The 14661-nt window shown below is 39.0% G+C and overlaps 1 protein-coding gene across 1 annotated transcript in view; it reads left to right on the forward strand.

Moving 5' to 3' along the window:
- The window catches only part of ADAMTS20 (ADAM metallopeptidase with thrombospondin type 1 motif 20), a 77308-nt gene that overhangs the window by 37069 nt on the left and 25578 nt on the right, over nucleotides 1-14661 (forward strand). Inside the window, exons 19-28 of the mRNA XM_048501159.1 lie at nucleotides 2084-2210; nucleotides 2651-2861; nucleotides 3391-3555; nucleotides 4224-4388; nucleotides 4805-4927; nucleotides 5022-5129; nucleotides 5951-6115; nucleotides 6334-6600; nucleotides 7367-7528; nucleotides 7975-8151. Coding sequence (XP_048357116.1) covers nucleotides 2084-2210; nucleotides 2651-2861; nucleotides 3391-3555; nucleotides 4224-4388; nucleotides 4805-4927; nucleotides 5022-5129; nucleotides 5951-6115; nucleotides 6334-6600; nucleotides 7367-7528; nucleotides 7975-8151 — 1670 coding nt within the window. The remainder of the gene's footprint in view (nucleotides 1-2083; nucleotides 2211-2650; nucleotides 2862-3390; nucleotides 3556-4223; nucleotides 4389-4804; nucleotides 4928-5021; nucleotides 5130-5950; nucleotides 6116-6333; nucleotides 6601-7366; nucleotides 7529-7974; nucleotides 8152-14661) is intronic.

Consider the following 14661-nt stretch of genomic DNA (forward strand, 5'->3'; position numbering starts at 1 on the left):
AGAAAGCCAGTGCGATTGGGCTGTATCAATAGGGCTGTATCAATAGGAGTATAGGGTCAAGATCGAGGAATGTAATTGTACCTCTCTATTCTGCATTGGTTAAACCTCACCTGGAATATTGTGTACAGTTCTGGGTGCCACAATTCAAGAAGGATATTGACAAGCTGGAACAGGTCCAGAGGTGGGCAGCCAAAATGGTAAAAGGTCTGGAATCCATGCCCTATGAGGACAGACTTAGGGAACTGGGTATGTTTAGTTTGGTAAAGAGAAGGTTAAGAGGTGACATGATAGCCATGTTTAGATATTTGAAGGGCTGTCATGTTGGTGAGGGGGCAAGCTTATTTTCTGCTGTTCCAAGAGACTAGGACCAGGAGTAATGGGTCCAAGGTGAAGGAAAAGAGATTCCACCTAAACATCAGAATGGAAAAAACTTCCTGACAGTAAGGGCTGTTCGACAGTGGAATGTGGTGGATTTTTAAAGAGAGGCTGGATGGCCATCTGTCTGGGGTGCTTTGATTGTGTGTTCCTGCATTGCAAGGCCCTTGGGGTCCCTTCCAACTCTATGATTCTATAGTTTTATGGAAATCAGAAGTTGAAAATCTTACTTGATTTTGAATTTATTGATTTATACAAGTTGAAGACTTTACTCATTTATACCACACCTTTCTGTCCAATGGGAATCAAAGGCAGCTTACATCATTGCTACAATCCATTTTATCCCCTCTTCCATTTTATCCATAGAACAACCCTTTAAAGTAATCTAGGTTGAGAGTGTGTGACTGGCCCAGTGTTTCCTAGCAAGCTTTCATGGCAGAGTGAGGCTTCAGACCTGGTTCTTCCTAGTCTGACACTCTAACCACTACTAGGAGCAATTACAAAGGGGAGATTTTGGACTCTGTGGCATAAGTATGGATCAGTATACTGGACTATATAGATCTTTGGACCCTAGTTATATAAGGGAATTTTGTTCACAATTTTCATCATCTTCAACCTTAAAATCAATCTGCAAAATAATGGGTGGTATCCTACTATCTCTGTGTAGAAGGCATATAGAGATTTGCAGTCTTCCCGTACATTCCTTGCAAGTCTTTCCAACCCTTGGAAAGATATTTCTAGAGTCACAGGATTTGTGCAGAGAAACCACTGTACAGGTCAGTGGGCTGGAATGAAGAGGATCAAGTGGATGAAATTGCTGCCTCCTCTTTGGCTGTGTATGCTGAAGAAGGAAGAGCAACTTCAACTCCTTGTTTTCCTCTTTCTAGCTGCCTCCCAACTAGAGATGTAGCGCCAATGAGGCAGGGCGGGATGGACCGCCCCAGGCGGAGGTGTGGCCAGGCAGTGGAGGGGGCATTCTGGAGTGGGGTGGACAGTGCCGTGGCAGGGGCACAGCACGTGCCCTATGTGGCGTTTCCCCTCGCTCCGCCTCTGCTCCCAACCCTGCCTGGGTCTCATTACTCTAGGATGTAAGTTTCTAGGGATCAGAAAAAAACTGCAGTAATGCAGAACAATGTTGGAAAAAGTACACTTTTGCACACGGTGTGATAGATATTGTTTGATTAAATCACGAATGATGTTTCTAGACTGGTCTAAAGTATGTAGAACTGTCTTTTCAACAAAATGTTTCATTGATACATGTTGCGTTGACAGTGGAGCAAATTATTCAAAAAATCAAAATGTGAGAAAATACATTTAAAAAATAAGAGATGAAAGCTCATAAGAGGTGAAAGCTCTGTCTCAACGAATTGGCACTTTTACCACCTGGTTTATACTCAAAGTCCAATGTGTCATAAGTATGGGAAAGTCAGGTTACTCCATTAATGACTCCATCAGCTGGCCAGACACATTTCTAAAATTTGACCCACAGCAGTATGACAAGACTTTCCTTCTTCCACTTCAACAGTGTCAGCCTTTTCCATAAACTGCAGAACAAAGAAGCAGTGGAGGACAGTTAACATAATCCTGTAAAAATAATCACAAGTGTTACCTATTTTGTAAACAAAATCAAAATAACGTATCCTGGTTTCCTAAAATATCCTATTTTTCTAAATGTCTCATTAAAACTTTTCTAATTATTCTGTTCAAGGTCTTCAAAGAAGAAAGGTTACATGCATAAGGAAGACTGATCATTTGGAGTTATCTGATGAAAGATGTGAACATATAGCACTGCCCAAAACCATAACAGAACCATGCAATACAGATTGTGAATTAAGGTAAAGCACACACCAGTCTTTGAAAAATGAGATTGATTTTAAACATTCATTCTGGGTTTGATATATTTATCAAACTGAATACACAAATTAGAACATACTTTATGTGAATTGTTATGTATTCTGTGTTTAAAATTATAATGTCAAAGTAACTTGGGCATTTACATTTACCACCTTATTTTATTAAATGGGACTAAAATGCTTATTGAATTTCATCATTAGAAAGCAACAAATAACACATTTTAATTTTTTTATTTCATTGATTTCCATACTGTTTGAATACCTTCATAATGAATGTAGGTTACGTATGTATACTAGTAGTATATTTATTTACGTCTTAGACCAAAACATTTAAAATGCAATTTAAGAAATAAACCAACTTAAAACCTTAACGAATATAAAAATTGATGTATTTAGTTTCATATAATAGTTTATGCTTATAGGTGGCATAACAGTGGCAAAAGTGAGTGCTCAGCTCGGTGTGGCCCAGGGTATCGGTCTTTAGACATCCACTGTATGAAGTACTCTGTTTCAAAGGAACTGAGTGTTCCAGTGGATGATAAATACTGTGCTGATCAAGAGAAACCACCAATTCGAGAATCCTGTCATGGAGACTGTCTTCTAACAAGCTGGCATTACACAGGATGGTCAGAGGTACAAATTTAGAATCTTGTGCTTTTATGATTGGGTTTTACCCAATTTAAAATATGTAATGGGCTCTTTGTTTTTTTGCTGATAAGCAACAAAAAGTTTTGTTTCTACATACCCCTTGCAAACTTTCAGAGATAATAAATTTTAAAGGTGTTGAGATCAACAGTTTATGACTTGTTTCACACAACTGGAGAACAAGATGCTAAATTTATCTCAACCAGCAGAATGTGTAGATTATTTTATGTATTTATTAATACCCTGCCTTGCTGCCCAATGGGGACCCAAAGCAGTTTACATTATTCTCCTCTTCTCCATTTTATCCTCACAATAACCCTCTGAAGTGGGAGACTGAGAGGGTATCACTGAGCAAAGGTCACCCAGTGAGCTTCCATAGCGTGAGTGGGGATATGAACCTGGATCTCCCAGATATGTTGTTTTTACTTTTTGGTATGAATATTAGGTGCATTTTTAGTTTATTTTTATAAGGGTACTTTTTTGCCTTTTCAATGCCCTTCCCCCCCCCAACCCCCAGTGTTCTAGGAGTTGTGAGCAAGGTACAAGAACCAGAGAAGCTTTCTGTATGAACAACTTTGGTCATCGCCTTGCAGATAGAGAATGCAATAAATTTCCAAAGATGGTTGCTCAGAACTGCAACGAGTTTTTGTGTCCCAGCTGGATTGCTAGTGATTGGAGTGAGGTAACATTTACGGATGTGTTGTTTTTCTTTTACTCTGGATCTTGCTCAGCCAGGGGTGGGGAGGCATACTGTTCAGCTGCTGGGAAATGTGGCAATGCTAGGTTGTCATGGGGGTTAAACATTCTTTTGCATTTATTGGATATTGGATAAGAGAGTGGGTTATATGGTTTAGATGGTCCTTGTTGTGTAGGGTAGATATACTTCATAGGGTTTTTTCAGCAATTACTTTGAAAAACTCTTTCCAAAATGATTCATTACAGCCTAATCCACAGGTGGGGAACAGTTTCGTGTTGACCAGAGGCAGTCCTGAAGCAGTGCAGTCACCCTACCTCCAAAGGGGTTTCATGTGACCTAAGAAACAAACAAAATAAAACAAAAAAGACATAAATCCCTGGTCACCCTGCAAACCCTTTATGAAGGTCAGAGGACTGTGTCTGCCTTGTTGCCATGCTCATCACTCTATATTAATTTACAATCTAAAGTCAGCTTCACTCCCAGGAACACCTGGTGCAGACTCCTGCACTGGAGGAGCACTGGCACCGAGGCTTCCATGGTGCGTGTGAATCATGCTGCTGTGTGCCTCCTTTGCACCAGACGTGTCTCTCAATTTTTACAGTTTACTCCAGAGGTAAACTTCTGCTATTTTTGATACATTTGTAACCTTGCAGTGTTCCGTGACATGTGGGAAGGGTACACAACATCGACAAGTATGGTGTCAAGTGAATGATGAACAATTGCAACATGCTTTCTGCAGTCGGAACTCTGTACCAGAATCAGAGAGATTGTGCGAACTTAATGACTGTGCAGCGTGGCAAGTAGGACCATGGGGAGTTGTGAGTACATATATATTCTTATTTAATATTTTTTTCAACGTTTACAGTTATCACTAAGGATGAAACATTATAGCATGTTTGCCCACAATTCAGTTTGGAGTTTCTACAATCAAAGCTTCTTTCCCTGTAGCCACAAGTTAGAAGTCAGGATTTGCAGTGCAAATTCCCCACATCTGCCATGTGACTACAGGAAAAACAAGCTGGTTTTGATCAACTGCAGCCTGAATTGTGGCCAAATATGTGGTGTTTGGTCCTTGCACAGCCTAACGTCCCGATAAAATGGATCAGTAGGTAAGACATTGTCTACAAAAAAGCTGTATCAAAGAAATGAAGAAAAACTTGGAGGAGCAGAGGGAAGCTTGTTAAGTAGAATGTAATCTGAGCTTGTTCTTTTATTGTGATTTATTCATGTCTAGTGCTCTGTGACATGTGGGCATGGTTACCAAATGCGCGCTGTCAAATGCGTTTCTGGTATTTATGGAACTATTTTGGATGATGAAACAGAGTGTAATTCTGCTATTCGTCCACGAGACAACCAGGTAAGCAAACATACTCCTTTGTTTTAAAAATTAAAAGAAAAATTAAAATCCCACTTCCACCTAAAGTTTCCAGAATGTACTTTTCTCCCAACAGGAATGTGAAATGTCTTCTTGCACAGAAATAATTAAACTATGGCCAGTATCACTTCCTGTCATCCAGACTGACAAAGTGACTCAGTGGAGATTTGGATCATGGACTCCAGTGAGTAATAGTGCAAGATGTGGATAAGAAAAATGTATATGTGGATATGAAAATAAATATTTTGCTGTTTTCATATCTCATTTCATAAATTCTACTCCTTTGTTAAAAAATTCTTTACCTCAGAGAGATTTTTTTTAAAAAATAATCTTCTCCCTTCTTTTCAAAAATGTTATTCAGTCCTTCATTCTTGAAAATTTAGTTGCTTATATAACCTGTGGCTCCTGAATTTTGATTTGTTCTTCACAATCACTCCAGTTCCAAATTCTTTGGGTTTTGAATATTCATACCAAGTTCTATATAGCACTTTGAAGCATCCTTATTTTCATGTAGAATGGTACCTTTCCTATCCTTGTTGTCTTAGGCCTCTTCCGCACATGCAGAATAATTCACTTTCAATCCACTTTCAATGCACTTTGCAGCTGGATTTTACTGTGCGGAATAGCAAAATCCACTTGCGAACCATTGTGAAAGTGGATTGAAAGTGCATTATTCTGCATGTGCAGAAGGGGCCTTAGTAAAAGGGATCCATTTCTATTCAAGTTTTATGACTGTGTATGTGTTCTTTGTTAAAGTAGTGGCCTGAATCCATTATGTGGAAGTGTCTTCAATGGAAAGGGGGTTGATTCTCTTCTGCAGGTTCTCTTCCGCAGGTTCTAACTCCTCTTATGCTGTTTCTAGGTTCCCTTTCCCTTTAAGCAGCATTTTTGTGGAAATTTTGAGGTCTGATGGAGGGTGGGAGAGAACTGATCCACTGATAAAAACCTCTTCCATCAGTGGACATCTTCTGCAGGCGTGATTCTGGCTTCTGTTCTTCTTTGTAGTGTTCTGCAACTTGTGGAAGAGGAAATCGTGCTCGTTATGTAACCTGTCGGGATGGTTATGGCAGAGTAGCAGAAGAATCATTTTGTGCACATTTACCCAGACCAGAAGAACTTGCAAGCTGTTTTAATCCATGTGGAGTTTGGCAAGCTGGAAGTTGGTCACCTGTAAATATTTTATTTGTTTATTTTATTTATTTTATTTTATTTGGGCTTGAACATACACTTGAAATTTTACCGTTCCTAGTTTCTGAAGAAGCATGCATGGAGATACTGACTCTTCCAAACATAGATAGTTATTAATTTCAATTATAAATAGTTTTCATTGGTTGTTAGCTTTTGATGTTATCTTGTGTCACATAAATGTTGGGTTAATTTTTGGTCAGTGCACAGTTACATGTGGTAATGGAATAGTAACAAGACAAGTTGTCTGTGTCAACCACCATCAACAAATTGATGAGAATTACTGTGATCCTGAAGGCCGTCCAGCAAAAGAACAAGAATGTAAAATGCCACCCTGCCACCATGAATACCCAGGCTATTTGGTAGATCAGGACTATCCTTCAGTACTCAAAGTCCAGCATTCTCAAGACAATGCAGGAAACCATCCTTCTCCTGGAGGAAACCAATGGAGAACAGGACCTTGGGGAGCAGTAAGTGAACTATTGTTATTTTGAATAATGTTTATAATGTAATTAATTAGCCAAGAACATGGCCCTGTTTTTGAGACTGTTAGATGAAGCTAGTCCCCTGTGCAAGCATCGGGGCATTGTTGACTCATGGGAGGATGTCACATCATAACATTTACTAATCAGAGTATGTTAACAGGGTGATTTGCCACTGTCTTCCCCAGTCATCTACACTTTACTCTTGCAAGTTGAGTACTTGTTTTACCAGCCTCAGAAAGATGGAAGGCTAAGTCAACCTTGAGTCGGGTACCTGAAATCGACCGGTTGGGAGCAAGCTTAGGTTGTGAGCAGAGCATTGACTGTGATACTACAGCTTACCACTCTGCACCAGTGGGACTGTTAGCTGTTATTAAAGATGATTCTGAAAAACTATAAAAAACTATAAATGTAGAAGTTCTGAATTATCACCTTCTTGAATTATCTCCTCCTCTTTTGTGATTTTGTTTATTTTCTGATAAGATATTTACTGGCGCCATGAACTTACTGCCAAAACTCTTTTAAGTTAGTGCACACACTCCTTCCTGAAATGATTTTTGTCCAGAGGAATGCAACTTTTTGAACCACACAGCTCAGTGCTAAGCAGAGTCATATCCTTCCAAGTCCATTGAAGTTAGCGGCTTTACAGCGCAATTCAGAACCATCTAGGCTATTTTTAAAGCAGCATTTATATTCTTCATTTTCAATACAACTGATGCAATATATATGTATATATGATTTATTGTTTTACTAGTGCTCAAGTACTTGTGCTGGTGGGTTTCACCATCGGGTTGTGGTGTGCCAGAATGGAGATGGAAGAAGTGCCAGCTTCTGTGATGTGACAATGAAACCACCTGCCTCAAAGAATTGTGATTTGGGTCCCTGTCCAAGATGGAACTATGGAAACTGGGGAGAAGTAAGCTGGAGACATAGATAATGGATTGAATCCTGTGAATTGTGATTGCAGGCATTTGCAGAAGCAGATCTTCCAAACATCCCTCTTCTCCCAGAAGACCCTGTGACTCCTGGAAAGGCATTGCCAGGAATCAGCAAAACCCTCATATACAAACAGTTGCACAGTGTGGGAGGCATATTAATTGAATTGTTTGATTTAAATAACTGCAGAAAAGATTTTTCTTTGCATGTATATGGGTTCTGCCATATGTGATATTTATTAGCATATTTTGTGCATGGAAAATATAGACTGCAGAGCCTTCACCACTCGGAACTCCTACAGAAGAGCCCAGGAGGTGTAGTTAGCAATTCCGCACCGCCTGTAAACAATCAGCAATACTGAATTGTTTTATGTTAATGTGGAAGCATTAATTAATTACTTAATTAAGGTTTCTGTTTTTCTTATAGTGTACTCAAACATGTGGAGATGGAGTGAAAACAAGATTAGTGATCTGCCAGCTTCCCAATGGTCAAGTGTTGAGTGATCAAAACTGTGAAACACTAGAAAAACCACCTAATGCAGCACAATGTAACTTACATTCATGTCCTGATGAAGTTTCATGGCATCGTGGACCGTGGGAACTGGTACGATAGTATTCACTATGATATTTTTCCCATTCCCAAGTGTTATCTGGATACCTGTGTATATTTTTGTACATTTCATTGTATACATATTTTTGTATGTGGTCTTGTCCCTCAAAATGTGACTGCTACATTTCCTCAAGCCCTGAAAGGGGCAATTTTCCTTTAAGTCTTGTAGCAGAGGAATTACGTATATTTTATTCATATTTTTTACAAGAAACATTTTACTGATCTACTTGGTTTTCTACTGACTTTGTTACTAAAAGGGTTTAAATAATAAGAACCTATTTGAGATTCGTTTTAAAAAGTAAGTCTACTATACCTCAATGTTATACCATGGCTTTATTTTTTGTATATAAAATGTAATTATCTAGGATTTCTGTTTGCTTGCATATAGCCTGTTTGCTCTGTGCTCAATCATAAATATCATGCCAACCTTACAGTATGTGAAATCTGTTTGTTGAATGCAAAAAGTTACTTCATGTAAATACGTATGCAGTTATGACTGAATTGTTTTTCATTGTCTGTTAATACCGGGAACAGTGTAATTGTTGCCATTAATTGTTGCCCCACCCACCTCACAGGGTGTTTGTTGTGAGGGGTGCAGGGCAAGGAGATTGTAAGCCCCTTTGAGTCTCCTATAGGAGAGAAAGGGGGGATATAAATCCAAACTACTACTCCTCCTCCTTCTTCCTCTTCCTCTTCTTAACATTTTGACGGTTGTCATTCCCCCCTCCACTCCCCCCCCCAAACGCCCTGCAACCTAATGCAGAGCTCTTTCTTTCCTTATTTGTATTTAATTGGGAAGGAACACAACTGAACTAACTCAAGAGTTATTATGGACACAGACTGGAGACTGTGATCCTATGCACTCTCACTGAAGAGTTCCACTGATTTTCAGTGAGTCTGACACCTGGCATGCATGAGATTGGACTAATAATATGAAAGATAACTAAGTTCAGTCAAAAGATTTAACTAGGCCCTTAACAGTGTCTGCGTATGTAAAACTGCCTGTTTTCCCCTAAATTTCTGTCATCGTTAGTAGTTTGTCTGGACTGGCCTAAACCACTATTTTGTGAACGTGCAGAGTTGTGTATGAGATTGCTTTTTAACTTGGTTCACATAAAAGGAGATGCAACTGTTACCTTGGTTCACAGTAAATTAGATCCAAAGACTCCTTTCTGCAAAGTGAGATCCAGTGAACTCCTTTTGCGAAGGAAAGCTTAGCAAAAAAAGAGTTGTTAGATAGATCTTGGCTGAAGGGAGGCATAGGGTCTAACGTGAGAGCCTGCTTGTTGTAGTGGTTAAGAGCAGTGAACTCTAATCTGGAGAACTGAGTTTGATTCACCATTCCTCCATATGAGTGGTAGACTCTCATCTGATGAACTGGATTTGTTTTCCTTCTCCTTTACATGAAGTCTGGTGGATGATTTTGGGCTAGTTACAGTTCTTGGAGCCTCACCTACCTCACAAGATGTCTATTGTGGGGAGAGGAAGGGAAAGGAATTTGTAAGAAGCCGCAGCCCAGAGTCTTCTTACAGGAAAAAAAGGTGGGGTATAAATCCAAACTCTTATTCTGTTCTTTGAACTGGGGAATAGACACTGACTGAATCTACACATTGTTGCTTATAGTCCTATTGTTGTACTATAAAAATCATTCACAGGTGCATTTTCTCATGTGAGCAATCCAATCCAATTGGAAATAATGGCTATTGTGCAGTGATAGAATAGTATCCAGCAATGAATGGATGCAGCCACTGTTTATTTCAGTTACTTTTAAATACATGTAGATGGCATATATTATTAAGCAATTTTCAATTTTGTTGTTCATTTATCAAGAAACAGTAGGAAGCATACATACATAGATTTTATTCTTTTTACTATGTCCTATGTCCTGTAATTGCTTCAATAGAGGTGAGAGTAAGATTTAATTGTACATAAGAAAATGTACTTATTTGATTCTTGTTAAAGTAAAGATTGAATGATATAGCATGAATTCTTTATGTAGCATCCACAAAGTATTTCTGTTTTAATAGTCTTTTATATTAAAAGGGAAGCATCAGATATTTTGGTTTTCAAAACCAACTGCAGTCTTTTACCTCTTCCTGATCTGTTGCATTTTATCAAGCAGCAGGAAACCTCATTACTTATATTTGTTGAAAGGGTTTTTTAAAAAACACACACGACCTAATCAGTTTTGCTATTTATGATCTTTGGAAGAAAAGAACAATCTATATCTATAAATTGACTTACAATTTACACAGTGAAACCAGGTCTTTAACAGTCTAGTTCATCTGTGTATAAAAAAGACATTTTAAAATCAAGTTTAATGTATTGATTCTATCACATTGAATGAAAAATGAAAAAGTCTGTGTTGCTGTTATATTGTTTTGTAGATAACAGAATAAACGGAATTAATAATTTAAGTCTGATTAATTGCTTGTTGTGGATGTCATTTGCCATTTGTGTGAAATAATAAATTTTCGATTCTTTTGTTTGATGTATGTTTTTGTGGCTATGTTTATAATTAAATGTTTTTTGTTGATGCATTCTGTTATTTTGTATCCCTATTCAGAATGAACTTTCAATGTGGAAGTATGTTATTAACCACGGAATGAAGCTTTTTATGTCAATAAATGTTCTAATCTGTTTCAGCACCATTTTTGTCAAATGGAATAATTCTGACATTTTAAAATCATATTAATCATTGAAATATTGTAGAGTTTGTCAAAGCTATGTCAAAGATGCAGACTTAATAGTTATTATCAAAACATAGGAAGCCAGTTGAGCAGTCAGAGGGGGTTAACATATATTCCTAACTATGATGCAGAGAAAAATACTTCAGGTGCAAGATTTGAATCTGCTGTTTGGTGGGAAAAAAACAATATTAAGAAAATTGTAATAAATAATTAAGTTTATGACAGTTTTAACTATTTAAATATTGCTTACTAGATGCTGGCAGTTTTAATGTATCTGTGGAAAATTATATTTCTGTGATATCAGAATGAGGTATTTCTGCTAAGTGGTGAATGTTTAGATTACTCTAGAGCTCAGTAATAGGTATGTTTGGTAATAATGTTAGATCTGGTAACTAATTTTAGAGGTTTAAATAAGCTCTGTTATAGACTACTGCATCAACATAGGGTGAGATCCACTGGATAATTTTTGCAGTTGTGTGTTGTGAGAAGGGGGATTTTTGCCAATTTTCCAGTCCTGGTGTAGACCTCTGACTCGACGCTCCATATCTGAATTTCATAACCTCTCTACCTCTACCTATTACCTATATATTAAAAATTCATTTTCATTAGCCTTTTAGTGTTAAAGAATGAAATTTAGCTAACAGATGAAATATGTAATCTCCTTGCACTATAACATGGGTTGGTTCAGACACAATGGCAAAACGATAATATGTGAACAAATTTAGGACATCCTTGAATTAAACTAGTTTGGACCTCTGGTTTGTAGAATCAGTACTGAGCCAAACTACACATTGCGGCACCATAGGTTCAACCCATGGCAGTTGATGCCATTTTAGCAGTTTAAAATTTGCTGCCTAGTGGCACCAGATGATCTTGTTCCCTCTGTGCCTTTTCAAGTGCTAAAACGGGCAACATTTAATATGGCCCAGTGACAGCCTTGTAGCTCAATCCAAAGAACTCCAGCGCTGTTGCTGTGTCCAAAGTGCTGCTGCTGTGTCACCTCCAGAGGTCTTCCAGGCAGCATGAGAATGCAGCAAACTCCAGAAAATCCCAGCTGCCTGACAGTCCTCCATAGATGGCATAAGTCCAAGGCCTACACTGGGAGTGTTCCCATCTCAAAAGCCTGGTGGAAACTGACTAAAGTTGGTTCCACCCCTGGGAATGCCTTTAGATTTTAGTCTGGTGTGGCACTGTGAGGTGCAGGCTCTTCTGTGTTTATGGAACTATTTTGGATGATGAAACAGAATGTAATTCTGCTATTCGTCCATGAGACAACCAGGAAAGCAACCAGGTCCCGAAGGTAAGGCAAATGCCCCAGCGCGGCCCCATGCTGGCACTGAGGGCTACCTATTTCCTGGGTAATGGTTCCTGCTTAGCAAACTGAACTTTGACCCTGACAATAGAAATAGAGAAGTATTTAGCCTGGAAGCAGCCCCAATCCATAACCAGAGATGGAGCCAGCACTGCTTCAGTTCCACAATACCGACCCCAGAGGGCTTTTTGGCAATGCAGGGTGGCAAAAAATAAAACAAAACCTCCCTACCACCAGAAAGCCCTGCATTCGACTACATGGATTTATGTCACCCATCCCAGGACATGTCATAAGTGGTGGAAGTGCTGGGCTGGAAGCCAACTAACATTGGCTCCACTCCTGGCCATGACTCCAGAACATTCCTGCTGTGCCAAATACCTTCTCTGCATTTAAGAAAATTAGTGGCCTATTTTCCATTGTTCCTCAGTTCTAATATTGTCCTTTAACTGTCAGATAGATAAAAATCCAGATTGATCTTCATGAATAACTTCTTGTAATACCTGGCAAAGGTGTAAGTAAATAACTTATAGTCATCGGTAGAAAATACCGCCAGCAGGGCCGGGTAGGGCTCAGCGCCCTGGGTAGAGCAACCCAGAGGGTAATGGCTGGGCAGCGGAATTAATTGTTCCAGGGTAGGAGTGGATATAGCACTGCAGCCTTGCAGCGCAGGATGCGCACGCCCTGGGCACAGTTCCCCCTCACTCCGCCTCTGATAGTCATTCAATTTTGATATTTGTAGTTTTTAAAGTTAAGTCTTGGCCTTCTTTAGGTATTAATGGTATTTTGGCCTCTTTCCATGATACTAATTACTCGTAAAACAGAGTTCATTGTATTTTTCATCTTCATTGTAAAATTTCATCTTCAAAGCACTTATAATGTAAAGCTGATATGCCATCTGGATCCAGGGCCTTTCCAGATTAAAATTTGTATAGCATCCACTCGTCCAAATGTTATTCAAGGCCTGCCTTTGTTCTTCTGTAATCTTAGGTAGATTTTATTTTTCCAGATATTATTTTATTTTATCCAATGGTATCTCATGTTTTTAATATAGAGTTATAATAATTATAAAATACTTTTTAAATTGAGACATTGTCTGTTGTAATATTATTTCCCTTCTTGTGGTTTCAATAACATTTCCTTTTCTCAGTTTATATGTCAACTATTTCCCTGGTTTATATGCAAATTCAATTTTTATTTTATTTAATCGGATATTTATACCACCTCTCCCCTTTCATGCTCGGGATGGTTTCCAACCATAGACAATTAGAACATAAGAACATAAGAACAAGCCAGCTGGATCAGACCAGAGTCCATCTAGTCCAGCTCTCTGCTACTCGCAGTGGCCCACCAGGTGCCTTTGGGAGCTCACATTCAGGAGGTGAAAGCACTGGCCTTCTGCGGCTGTTGCTCCCGAGCACCTGGTCTGTTAAGGCATTTGCAATTTGCACCTGGTCTGTTAAGGCATTTGCAAAAATTAATACAAGTAAACTTAAGTATAAATAAACTCTCCATTTCTTTCTCCTCCAACCCTCTCCCCCATCTGCTAATGCAGATATAATCCAGGAACAAATTTGAATCTCAAATAGAATTCTTCCTCTCTCTGTTTCAATAAATGTATTTTATCGATTTCTCTCTCCAGTTGTATATTAAAAGTCTATATTTTCCTTTCCATAGTTTCATCTTAATCATTGGTTTGTGTTCTTTCTCCAAAAGCTTGATTTATAGAGCTTTCAATTTTCTTAACTTCAACCATCATCTGTTCTTTGACTTTCTATAACCTTTTTGTCCATTCTATTAAATTTGTCCTCCATCCTCTTTTGGAAGTTCTTTTCAGGGGTCTCCAACTTATTTGTTATTTGATCAAAGCACTTGTTCATCTCTGTTGTAATTGGTTTCCCAGGTGCTAATTCTATTGCCTTTTCCCTAGTAGTAACCATAATATTTATTTATTTATTTATTTTTCTTGGATTTCTATACCGTCCCATCCCCGAAGGGCTCTGGGCGGTGTACAGCATAAAATTTATACAATATCAGATAAAGGAGCAAATCATACAAAATGCAATAAACAAATAACATAGCTCCATCCAGTTGGAGATGGAAAAACGCATGATCGATCCCGGTTATGTAAGAGGCCACCTTGGAGCTTGCCTCCATTGAAAGCATCAGATCCAGGTGGACCCTCCCTTAGGAGCAAGCTCTGAATGGAGGAGGTCGGCGCCAATGAGACCCCCTCCCACACCGGCGGCTGGAAATCCCCAACCTCCCCCTCATGGCCCAGCCAGAGGATCTCTGTCTTCGATGGATTCAGTTTCAACCTGCTCTGCTGTAACCAACCAGCAACCGCCTCCAAACAATGCTGTAGAGCCGCAGGGGCGGCAACTGCTCCCCCCTCCATCAACAGGATGAGCTGAGTGTCATCAGCATACTGATGACAGATCAGCCCAAAACTCCGTACCAGCTGAGCAAGTGGTCGCATATAGATGTTAAATAACAGCGGGGATA

Source organism: Sphaerodactylus townsendi, linkage group LG06 (assembly GCF_021028975.2).
Source record: "Sphaerodactylus townsendi isolate TG3544 linkage group LG06, MPM_Stown_v2.3, whole genome shotgun sequence".
Classification (NCBI taxonomy): Eukaryota; Metazoa; Chordata; class Lepidosauria; order Squamata; family Sphaerodactylidae; genus Sphaerodactylus; species Sphaerodactylus townsendi.